Source organism: Pangasianodon hypophthalmus, chromosome 11 (genome assembly GCF_027358585.1).
Source record: "Pangasianodon hypophthalmus isolate fPanHyp1 chromosome 11, fPanHyp1.pri, whole genome shotgun sequence".
NCBI classification, from domain to species: Eukaryota; Metazoa; Chordata; class Actinopteri; order Siluriformes; family Pangasiidae; genus Pangasianodon; species Pangasianodon hypophthalmus.
In genome coordinates this window covers 6,613,388-6,626,053 of record NC_069720.1, presented here as the reverse complement: position 1 = coordinate 6,626,053, position 12,666 = coordinate 6,613,388, and the positions used below count along the sequence as shown (strand labels likewise).

The 12,666-nt window shown below is 38.8% G+C and overlaps 1 protein-coding gene across 2 annotated transcripts in view; it reads right to left on the bottom strand.

The window, feature by feature from the left end:
- The window catches only part of mrvi1 (murine retrovirus integration site 1 homolog), a 44,475-nt gene that overhangs the window by 12,623 nt on the left and 19,186 nt on the right, over positions 1-12,666 (bottom strand). The window contains exons 21-29 of one of the 2 annotated variants that reach the window (XM_053238280.1): positions 10,434-10,539; positions 10,129-10,285; positions 9,275-9,779; positions 6,214-6,426; positions 2,056-2,162; positions 1,886-1,950; positions 1,360-1,533; positions 271-348; positions 101-141 (exon numbers count right to left, since the gene is read on the bottom strand). In XM_053238280.1, coding sequence (XP_053094255.1) covers positions 101-141; positions 271-348; positions 1,360-1,533; positions 1,886-1,950; positions 2,056-2,162; positions 6,214-6,426; positions 9,275-9,779; positions 10,129-10,285; positions 10,434-10,539 — 1,446 coding nt within the window. The remainder of the gene's footprint in view (positions 1-100; positions 142-270; positions 349-1,359; positions 1,534-1,885; positions 1,951-2,055; positions 2,163-6,213; positions 6,427-9,274; positions 9,780-10,128; positions 10,286-10,433; positions 10,540-12,666) is intronic. The other variant, XM_053238281.1, reaches the window with a different exon arrangement.

The window sequence follows — 12,666 nt, the reverse complement described above, 5'->3', positions numbered from 1 at the left end:
AAACGATCATTATTATTATAACAGCAAATCAACAAAGGCCCTCTTTAGATGGAGTGGTATATAGCCTTGTTGTAACGACTGTGAATTCTAGACAACCAACCTGACTTATGGATGGGCTTGAAGGAGGATTTGCTTGGACTTCTGGAGATGAAGGTACCAAAAAAAAAAAAAAAAAAAAAAAAAAAGCAGAAGAAACAAAATGATTGGCACAATGTATTAAATATATAAAATCAATTTCATCTAGCTAGTGGTAGTGTATAGCATCTGTACCCATTTGTGGTGGTGCAGAAATAGAGCTGCTTCTGGAGGGTACAGGAGAGGAGCCTGGAGTTGGGTTGGGGGAGAGAGCTGAAATGGAAACCGATGTATGCTGAGTAGACTTGAAGTGGCAGCAGTGGCAGTGCTGGGACTCATGACCTTCTGGTCAGTAGTCCAGTGTCTTAACCACTGAGCTACCACTGCCCCAAAGTTAAATAATGGAAAGAAGTAGAAATGCAGTTGTGTGTCGAATTTTATCAATCACCTACTTGTGACCCTGTTGCTCTCAGAAAAGTGAATTGTGTCTTAATTAATAGTAATATCCATATTAGATTAGAGAATTCAGCATTGCTCTTGGACAAGATATGATTGGTCAGAAGGTGTTGATTAATTTTCTGCAACAGTAATGCAACTTCAAAACAAATCAAAAGTTTATAATAATGTATTCCATCGTTTCTATAGTAACAGCTCGCTCAGGAGGAGCTCTATGGTGGACGTTGCATATAAACAGATTAACATCTGTGTAATTTTTGTTGATATGTCGAAGTTCACTGTGAGTAAACGTTTATTTAATATTTATGGAAGGAGTCTGTAGTGTCAGCGCTTTGGAACAGTCAGTACCTTTTCTGCCACAGGAAAGTCTTCAGGAAAGAGGTTACATTTTAAGGTTTCTCGCCAACATGGCAAGTTGTGTTTTTGTTGTTTTATTAAATTCAAGAGAATTAAAAAGAGAGAGACTGGTGAGGGAATGACTGTTTATAGCTGCTATAAAATAAGTGAGAACAGGAATTCATTTGTTTTGTGGCAGTTTCACAACATTAAATGGAAGTATAAAAGTACAATATGTAGGTCGTAGGTAAATTGCTGTGTTATAAGAGGAATAAAACACTTCAGGGTGTGCTGTTAGTGGAAAATAATCAACTTTGGAGTGACAACAGTTAGCCTGCTTTGCATTTTGCTTCATCGCACCACCTTATATTTGATTATGTTCCTATAACAGCATGCCCTGAGTGTTGTATTCCTATCACCCAGCCATACTGTAATCCTATGGCCACGTTGAGGGCTGACGTCTGAAGCTAGTTGTGTGGTCGTTACCGTTACCTGTAGGAGACTCTGTGAGGCTACACCTAGACCGACGTCCCCTACGGGTCAGGAAGCGATCGCTCACTTTCTTTGCCTCCTCCAGCAGCTCCAGGTTTTTCTGCCGATCCTCCTCAGACAGCTGCATCTCTGGAAGTTCATCTTTCACCAGGTCTATCACATGACCATCATTATCTGTCTCACACACACACACACAGGAACGCAGATACAAGCATTGTCTGCATCACCTTTTCCTAGAGCATTACACCAAAGGAAACTAATCAGAGCATCATCTCAGTCCCTTGCATTTGTTTTCCCAAAATAGCCTCAGAACTGGACTCTCATGTTTCCTACTTCTATAATGACCAAATATAGACAATTACAAGGGCCTGTTCCAAATCTGTACGTGCTGGAGTTGTAACTCAATCCGAAAATGCATTCGGACTGGGAGTTCTAGTTTCTGTAATCAGACTGTTCGTGAGTTACAAGAAATAAAACCACATATTCAACATGTGACAAACTCTGGGATTAAGCTTGAGTAACGTACCTACTGTAGTGATTGGCCCAGAGGAGCTGGCATTCCTCGAGAGCCGGGGTCTCGGGCTGTGCGGTCTGAGACAAAAAAACCAACCAAACAAAATATATATATATATTTTATAGCTGCAAGTTGGTGGAATAAAGTGTCAGACTCCAGCCTGAGGAATAAATCAAGCAAACCTAGCTTTCTCCAGAGGCCTTGGTTCCTGCTTGTTGACTTGTCTCGGCAGGACGATAGCAGGAGGTGATAGGGTTACATTCACTAGCTTGGATTCAGCTGGCATAACCTGAAAAGCGCAAAAATCACACTTAATCTAATACACACTAATCAACAAAATGTTGAGTCAGAAAGCATGGCTTGGCCAGTAGTTCCGGCTGTAATTCAGATGACGGGTTTATATTAATGTGCTCAGTCTAATGTATTACCTTTTCTATAGTAACAGCTCATTCATAGGGATGTGTATGGCATACAAGCTACACATTTTAAGGCTAAGCAGATAAAAACCATGTTACTACTTGACAAATTGTTGACATTTTTAACATTTATGGAAGGAGTCTCTAGTGTCAGTGTAACAGTCTGTAACAGTCAGATTTCGGTCAAGGGAAAGTCTTCAGGACAGAGGAGCTTTCTGGCTTTTTGGTAACATAAGCTGCCATTTTTGTCTTATTAACTTTGAGAGAGAGAAAAAAGAAAGACTAGTGAGGGAATGACTATTTATAGCTGCCATAACACAAGCTATACAGTTTAACAGCAACTAACGTGTTTTGTGAAAGTTCCACAGCAATGAATGTATCTAGAAATGGTTAAAAGGCATGACCGTGAACTCTTCTGCCAGTTTCACTTCTTTCTAATATGGTTTGCATGACCAGCCACTTGCTTTAAGGCTGTGCACAACAATGTACATCAAAAAATTCAGCATTTTTACAGCTCTGGAGTGCACACACCACTTTTAAAGAATTATACAAAATACAAAAAAAATAAAAACTTGGGTAACTGGTAGCAGTTTCAGAAAGCAGCAGAAGTGCAGAAGAAGGTGCAGAAGAAGTTGCAGAAATGGAGAATTTTTTTCTCATTTTCTCCCCAGTCTGCTCACTTTCCAATTCCCACCCACTAGCCAACTCTTCCCTTTCACATGACAGCTACCAACTGGGGATGGTGGAGCAAGCACATGCTTCCTCAGACACATGAAGCCAACCTCAGCAACTGCTGCTCATGCTGCATCACAGGGCAGTGTAACATGGAGGAAAGCGCTATTTGCCCTCTTCCACATACACAACTTCACAGACGGCCACAATTGGCTAGTGTCGCTCTTACTGACAGGAAAGAGAGTATGCCATCCCTCCTATCCAGACAGCATTGCCAATTTCGTTCTTTTGGCCACGGATGTCCTTGGCATTGGTGGGATTTTAACTTGTGATCCCCAACAACAGGACAAGCACAATTCTGTTGTGCCACTCGGGAGAACTTCTCTAGAACTTCCACAGAAGAACAAAAACGTAATTCCCATTAGACAAAACACACAAACACAGATTTGTCTCATGAGAAAACCAGCTCACATCTGCTTTGATCAGAAGGTTTGCGACCATCTACACTTATTTCCTTTCTGCTTCAGTGAGTTCAAAACAACATTCCTTCACAAGAAAGTTCAACATTCGCTATACAAGGTCTGTTGTATTTTTAAATTCTCTGATAATTACTATTGTAGAGATCTCTATCACAACACAGTAGGTTTGAAACACGACCTCCCAACAGCCAGTATAATTCTGCCATCACATAGAGAGGAGAGCCACTTTTATTTGTTTCTGCCTTAAAGTCAGAGATTAGATTTTGTGAGTTTAATATAGTTCTGGAGTGGAATCCTGAATCCGAATCCGAATCCTGAATCTGAGTCCTGAACTTTATAAGTATCTGTGTGGGATGTTTCTGTTCTTTAAAGAATAACGCAGTGGCTTTAATGAAACTGTAACACAGCAATGCGTGTTTTCTGAAGAGGAACAGTCGAGCCTGTATTTTTTCTGGGATACAGAGACAATGAGACAGACGCACGTAGTCTGATCGGAAGCAAGATTTTATGAGGCTCATAAAATCAGCCAGAAGTTCCAGGATGAACAGGTAAAGAATTCGGTGTGGAGATTTGGGTAATGGAAATGACTGAAAGTACTCTCTGGGGTAAAAGAATGGGCCAAAAACACAAGTGATGCAGCTCATTCAGATCAAGTTCCTGTTAATACACATAACACAGCTTCTTGACAGCTTATCCATCATTTGTGGGAGGCTTATAAAGCTGAACAATAACACATCCATGTGTAAAAGGCTTTCTACAGGTTTACCCCTAACACTTCATTATCTGGGGAAAAAAAATCTAAAGCAAAATCTATTCTTTATTAAATTTTGCTGCATGTTGTGCTGCATTTTGCTTTACTTGTTTGCTAACTTTTTATTCATTACTAAAGTAAAATACTACATTTCTGGCACTTTTCCCTTCCAGAGAGTTATCAGTCATTTACTAAAAGACTGATAAATGATAAAGTTGTGTGTAAATGCTTTTTGTGGCCAAGCTAAACTACAAATTTCCTGCCAGATTTACAAAAATTGAGATTTTCTTCATAAATCACATGCGTACAATGATAAATGCCAATGAAGCATAAATTACCAAGCATGCTCATGGTACCACTGATTTACATTCAGCCATGCCCACAAAACTCCTTAAAAGGCAAAGAGCAGAACAAAATGATGACAAAACAGTGAAAGCGCACCTCTTAAGCATGGCGTGTACTAAATCTTCCAGTAATACAGCTTAGCCATTGCAGCGAGTCGGCTACTATAGACACATGCTCATAAAATGCGTCCTTCTTTTACAGGGTGCCATTACTTTTTTCCCAACTGAACTGCTAGTCTTATTTGTCCTGATTTTTGGATTGGTTTTGGATAGCTTTCTTTCGTTCATGGCATTGATGTGTACTCACTGAATTTCACAAAATTAAAGGTGTGTGTAAATGATAAATTGTTACTACACGAAACATACTTGCATATTTTGTACACCCCTTTTTGCACATTACGGTATATATTTCATATTCTCTGTACATATAGTTCATATTCCCTGTACATATAGTTCATATTCCCTGTACATATAGTTCATATTCCCTGTACATATATTTCATATTCCCTGTACATATATTTCATATTCCCTGTACATATAGTTCATATTCCCTGTACATATATTTCATATTCCCTGTACATATATTTCATATTCCCTGTACATATACAGTACTGTGCAAAAGTCTTGGGCAAAAGTCTATGACTTCTACATTATTCATTCAGTACAAACGCATTTTAGATTCCAAACATCAGTTTTCCAGCACAAAATTAAATGTTACAGAAAAATGTAAAAATGCTGCAAAAATAAGAAGCGAGTCGACAGTCAAAGTCTCCAGAAGAACTGTCTGCTTCTGCAAGATGCTCAGTAACACTTACAGCTCATTTCCTTATAAAACTGTACAAATTATACCTGAGACTACTATTTTTTCCTAAAGCGAAGGATCATCACACCAAATATTGACCTTTTTTCCATTTATTACTGTTTACTGCTCTTTATAGTATTTTTTTTAAATGTAGAAACATTTAATTTCATTATTTTTGAAGGCATCTTTGCTCTACAGCATTTCTTTGCATGTGCCTAAGACTTTTGCACAGTACAGTACTGTATTTCATATTTCTTATTCAGTTCTCACAGTCTAAAGAGGAGTAGGCCAGGTTCTCATTTCACCGCAAGTTATATACTGTATATAACCAAGTACGTGACAAATAAAAATCTTAAATCTAAATAAGCGATTTAAACTTGACAGCATAATCCGTATATAAAATCGCAGCAACTCAATTATACTATTTGAAGCTGATCAATCAAGGTTCACATTGGAGAGTCTCTGTATATATGTGCAAACTCGAGCGCAAACGTAGGTTACACGCTTTTTCCAAACATTCACGATGGTATTTCTCGTGTAAATGCTCCTGTGAATGATTTACAAATAAATTCCTTCGTATCCAGTTTGATAGAAGAGGCCAGATTATGTCTTTTAGCTCATTATAATCAGCAGCTAATGACAGAAAAGGAAAATATTTAAAAAATGAAAAGGTAACAAGCCATAGCAACTCGTACTTATTCAAAAAAAAAAAAAAAAAAAAAAAAAAAAAAAAAAACAGAGCTAAATGAAGCTTGCAGATTAACCATGACTCATTTTTTCCATCCACCAAGCAGCAGGAGATTTCAGCTCTACATTAGCTTATACAAGAGGTAAATAATAATGTAAAAACTCTGCAAGATCTTGAGAGGGACTTACAGAGGACGGGGAGCTGGAGGAGCTGTCGATCTCCTCAGGAGAATCTTCTTCCTCTTCAGGCAGGGTGGGCATGGCGGGGGCGGCTGGAGGTCGAGAGCGAGTGTGAGGGAAAAAGAAAGGTGTGGGACACTCTGGTACTGCGAGATGAAAAGATCTCGGTGAAGCTGGTTTAGCTGGAGATCCTGCTGCTCCACATTCAGCAGAGATTTCTTTCTGCAAGATGACATCACATCGCACAGATATACAAACCAAACATTTAATCAGGATCCTGCATGGTTTTAAGTAAGAGGGCATGATGTGTTTATCTGTGGAATACTGGCAGCCTTCGCATTTTTCCCTTATCCCCAAGATCCATCGTTCTGCATCTACCAGAGGAACCAGAGAGGAAATGGTTTCTCATGCAAAACTGATGCTGATCTCAGATACGTCCTTACCAACAAAAAGATCCCAAAACAAGCATTCCCAATGCAGGAGTTCCAGCACTCGAATCCCATGTTTATAAAGCCATAAATGTTTTAATCATGTATCTCAGTTAGAGCGTTCCACATAAAACAACTTTGTGAGAATTTTCTCGAAGTTGGAGCTAGAAGAATGAAAGCCAAATTGGGAGACTACTTCAAACTCCCAAAGGAATGAATTCCTGAATCCATTACATCTATTTTCATTTCATCTGAGTGCTACAAAAGCTATCTTTGGGTCCCTGTTAATCCAAACAAAAAAGAGACGCACTGTTTCTGTGTACTTAGAGACGGAAAGATAGGGAGAGAAACCGAGAGAGGAGGAGCGAGACCTTTTTTTAGAAAGATATACACGTAAATCAACTTCCTATTGCAGAAATCCTTTGGAGAATTTATAGGAAAAGGAATTTAGGTCCTTACAGAGCATTCAAGTAATAGCAGTTCAGAACATAAGTGAAAAAATCCACTCCATGATCCTACAGCAATTAAAATCAAAATGCTGGCATTTTTCCCCCAGTCTGTCATTTCTAAATCTTCCAAATATCCAAATAGACCTAAAATAACAACAATGCCTGGCTTTTTTAAATGAAAGATAGAGCCTGAAGCACACTCAGCTTTCTCATTTTTTTTTTTTTTTAGTTTTGATATTGTCGTCATGTCTACTACTTGTTTTTTTCTGCAGAGTAGCACTGACCTACACCTTCCTGACCTTCTCTGTTCTTTATTAACTAGACAGATGCCTTCATTTTTCTTAATCACATCTGCTGAAACTTCTGAGCTGGTAGCCCTTAAAAGGAAGAAGAATCAGATTATGATTATCGAATCAGAAACAGGAACGTCCAAGCCTGTGGGGCATCACACCATTCAACACCATCACCTTTCAAACAGAGATTATCATGACCACAGGACAGCTGGAATGCAATCCCATATCTGCTATACTTTCTTACCAAAGTGCAGCTGGAGGTCATTTACTCAACAGATAATCCTCAGACATAACATACACTGATGCAAATATTTTCTAAAAATATTTTTGCCATTTATCATGCTTGCAACGAACAGTGATATGATCACATTACAGGAATTTATTTACATTTAACTACAATCATGGCATTGTGGTGCTCTGCTGGCTGCAGTGGTCATATAAATCTGCAGGTTAATCAGAATTAGCTTGTATCCTTTGGTTTACTTTCTTTTTCTTCTAACAACTTCCCAGAAGGTGATTTAAAATTGTATTATAGTTTACAAGACTTCATAAGCATCCATTATCCTGATATTACTGCAGAGTTTTAAAAATCTGCTAGTTCAAATGGCATGTGGAATTTTTTTTGACCTGTCATCATTCAGGCCATTTTGCATCATCAGATACTGACAATCAATTGCAAGCTGAAAAGTATCTAAGAAGTTGTGTGATTTCTCACAATCAGCAGAGGTCCATTTGGTTGATCTCTCACTGATCCAGTACCAAAGAGTCCAATTGGATCCTATTTTTTTGGTACCAAGCTGGCACCAACAGAAACCAATAGAACCTGGGTAGCTAGCAGCAATGTTCATTGCCAATTGGTTATACATACCGCAACACACAGCTACACTTTTAGACAAAAAAGATTCTTCAGGGATTTTTTCACTAATTAAGGGTTGCTAGATTGTAAGTAAGGGTTCTACTTGTAACCATCTCTAACAGGGAAATACTGTTAGATAAATACTCTACATTTCACTCCCCTCTGTTAGGAAATACTGTACACAGATCATTTTACATTTATTAATTTGCCCGACACATTTATGAGGGTTAAGAGGCTTAGTGACAGCTTTGTGGTACCAGTATTTGAGCTCACAACCCTCTGATCAGTAGTCTAGAGCCTTAACTGCTGCACAACCAAAGAATCCTTAAGCTCTAATGTTCAAATCTACACTGACCATGCTGTTCTGACCTCATTTCATTTCAAATTTTTGCCAACAATCAGCACAAGTTTAACAATTTTGTTACGAAATTTAAAACTCAGCATCATTTAGACTTTTAAAAAAATATTTTAATGAATTTATATCTTGGTTGTAATTTGATTGTAGTTAATCCGAGTTGGTTAATCAAACAACCAATCAGACAATCTTAAAGGGATTATGTTCATTTAAGTTAACTTTTATGTTGGACTGGACAATGGCAGAAACCCAAAATGATGCAAAATGAACTAGAATGCCACAAATATCTCTTGGGGCAGGTTTGGGCCAGTGCATGTAGTGGAAAATCAAGCAAAATGTTCAATTAGTTTAATTACAAACAGAGAGAAATGGGAAAGCCCTGTGCAACTTTTTGGAAAACTTTGTGCAAGACAGTTAAGATAAACACAGACTGTTTTGGGACAAACATTAATATCCAAGGTGCTCTTGTAGAGTATAAATGTAAAAAGCCTTCATTTAAAATTGGATATTGCATTTAAAATCACAGCCTACATTTTTCAGCTGAAAAAAATGTTCATCAGGGTGCGAGATCCCCGACCCAATAAGCAGCAGAGGAGGTAATTATTCACACCTAAGCTTTAACTCAATGGCTGTGTGATTAATACCAAAAAAAGTCAGCCGACTTAAGAATACAACATACAAATTCTTACCTTTAGTGTTCCAGCTGGTTCTGCAGTCTGTATCTGACAGATGTGAACACTTCCAGCTTCATATGCATCAGAACTTTGTCTGTTCTCTGATTCTGGTGTGCAGCACGTCCACTTTGTTGTTGAATATTTTATGTCCTGGTTTGTCTCCTCTTGGCTTCTGTCACTGGTTCCTGATTCTTCTTGCCAATGTCTGCTGCTCTTCAATGCACTTTCACATAAATGCAAGTTGGGGGTTTGGAAAGTTTGGTTACAGTGCTCCGGTTCTGGAGAGCACACTTTCTCCACACACTCAAAGACTTCACACGTGGTACTCAGTCCTGATTCTGAACTTCCAGAACTTGCTGAATCTTGGCTCCTTCCTGTTCTGTCCTGCTTATAGTTGGGATATTTGTTCTCCTCTAGCTTGAAGGTTTGAGCACGATCAGCTTCTTCTAGTAAAACTCCACTGTTCTTCCTTTCTTCAGACTTTATTAGAGAGTAGTCAGTGCCATCTGATTCCTCTGACCTGAAGTAGAACCAGGAGGAAAATATTGGCCTTTATAAATACTAAACAGACCGTACTAGGAGCAATTCATCATTGTGCATAATAACAGCGGAGAACGTATCCTGTTGTATTACCTAAGCAACAAAAACATGTCCTTGGTCAATGTGACACATGGGCCTTTCATTCCAAACTAAAAGCACTAGGGATTTTAGCAGGAACTTGTAGAGAGCCCCTAGTAATTAATCGGAGCTTCGGTGGGTGACAATGTAAACTCTGGCGTTTCTGCACAATCTCACCTCTTTGCGAGGGAATTTTACATAAACACACACACGACTCATCCTGCAAGAACTGGGAGAATGTAAACACTGACCCGGCTCCATTCTCCTGTGTGTCATGGCGCGTTCCCTCCTCGCAGGCAGCGCTCGGGGAAGTTTCCGGTACAGGACCGTGAGCAGCAGCAGATCCTCTCTCACTGCAGTTCTGCACTGGTGGGTTTTGTTCGTTAACCAGTCCCACAGGAAGATGATCTAAACAGACAGGAACCAACATTAAGATCAGCCCATTTCCCTGCAGACTTTATGGTTTTATTCCGTTTAGCATACGTCAGTAAACCAAAGCAGACATTATACTGAAACAAGTGGACACAATTTCTGAGAATATGATAATGTGCAGTACCTGAAGAAGAAGAAGATTCTGAGAGAAGAGAGCTTTCACACTTCACCACTGCTTCAGACGAGTCATTCAGAGTTCGAGTTGTATCCTCTGTGTCCTGGGATATGCCCTGAAACACAGAGGCTTTTGGGTTCCACTGGGATCTTCAAAACACTCGTGTCCAAAAACATTCCTGTTCTTTTTGTTTAGGAGCTGTTGCTAATCTGGAGTCAAAGTAGATACAAGAACAAAGCCAGAGACCAGCGAGAAGCAACTGGAAGCTCCACAAAAGCCAAGATACAATCTTAGGTTCAATCTATCACCCTACGACATTATTTTCTTTTAAGGAAAAGATCCTAGAACCATTAACCATCAAAAGAAGGCTTCCATAAAAGAGTGTACGGTATTAAATGTCAAAAATGTCTTCTTTGAACAGTCAGAGCTTTTTATTAATTTTATTTTTATTATTTTTATTGTAAAACTTTCAAATAAAGATTAGGTCCAAGATGATGATATCAATACACCTACATGTTTTGGAGTTATTGATTTTTGGATTGAATGCCATTCAAATGACCACGCAAACATTTTAATAACTAAATACAGTACTCTATAATAAACATAATAACTTTGGTAATGGTGGGTTTGTCAATTCCTTCCAGCACTTTAATAACTCATGACTCTCCAGTTTCTGAGAAGATGCAGATATAATAGAATTAATTATATATGGTATGAACTAGGAAAAGAGGTTATGAATTGATTCACATTAGCATAATGACTGGTACTATCATTTACATTAGTTTTATGACTAGCACTAGCATTTACACTACTGTTAGGACTGGAACTAGTGCTCACATTTGCATCATGACTACAATGAGTATTCTCACTAGTCTTATGACTGGGACTAGTGCCAAAATTAGTGTTTTATAACTGGAACTAGCACTTACATTAGCATTTTATGACCGGAACTAGAGATCACTATGATTATGACTAGAACTAGCATTCAAATTAGTGTTATGACTGGACCTAGTGCCCACATTATGACTAGAAGTACCATTTACATTAGTGTTATGACTGGAACTAGCGCTCACATTAGCATTACAACTAGAACTACCATTTACACTCACTGTCCACTTTAATCGGAACACCTGTACACCTGCTCATTTATGCAGTTATCCAATCAGCCATTCATGTGGCAGAAGCACAACGCATAAACTCATGCAGATACAGCTCAATCATCTTCAGTTAATGTTCACATCAAACATCATGACGGGGAGAAATGTGACCTCGATGTCTTAAACCGTAGCATGGTTGTTGGTGCCAGATGGGCTGGTTTGAGTATTTCAGAAACTGCTGCTCTCTTGGGATTTTCACACACAACAATCTCTAGAGTTTACACAGAATGGTTTCCAAAAAACAAAAACAAAAACTGTTCTGTGAGCAGAGGGTCTGCAGGTTGAAACACCTTGTTGATGAGAGAGATCAGAAGACAATGACCAGACTGGTCTGAGCTGCCAGAAAGTCTGTAGTAACTCAGATAAGCACTCTTTACAACCATGGTGAGCAGAAAAGCATCTCAGCATGCACAGAACATTGAACCTTGAGGTGGATGGGCTACAACAGCAGAAGATCACACTGGGTTCCACTCCTGTCAGCCAAGAACAGGAATCTGAGGCTATCATGCGCACACTCACTCAAAATGGACAATTGAAGATCACCTGGTCTTTTTCCAGTCTTCAGCCATCCATTTTGAGTGAGTCTGTGCCCATGATAGCCTCAGATTCCTGTTCTTGGCTGACAGGAGTGGAACCCAATGGGGTCTTATAATTGGCTGATAACTGCATGAATTAGCATTATGACTGGAACTAGTATTGTGAGTGAGCCATAAGACAAGCTATTTTCCATTAAATTAAGTATTTATTGTGATTTTTAAGACTAGAAGAGATGTAAAATGCACATACTAACAAATAAAGCTAAAACTCTTTGGCAGATGCTATTTATAATGGAGTAAACTAGGATTCAATTTAGTTGTAGCCAAGTGTTCGCTAGCTTGCTAAAGAATCAAATACAAAACATTGTAGTCCAACCTCAGCTAGCTTATAAAGAAACATGGCTAGATACTTAGAGCAGCTGGAAAGGAAACATTATCTAAGCTAATTAGCGAGGTAGTTATAGTGAGCACAGTGTTGTGTTTAGGTTGCTGGATTGCTTCAAATAGTTTAGCATCATTAGAGTAGAATTCTGGCTTTATTTACAAATT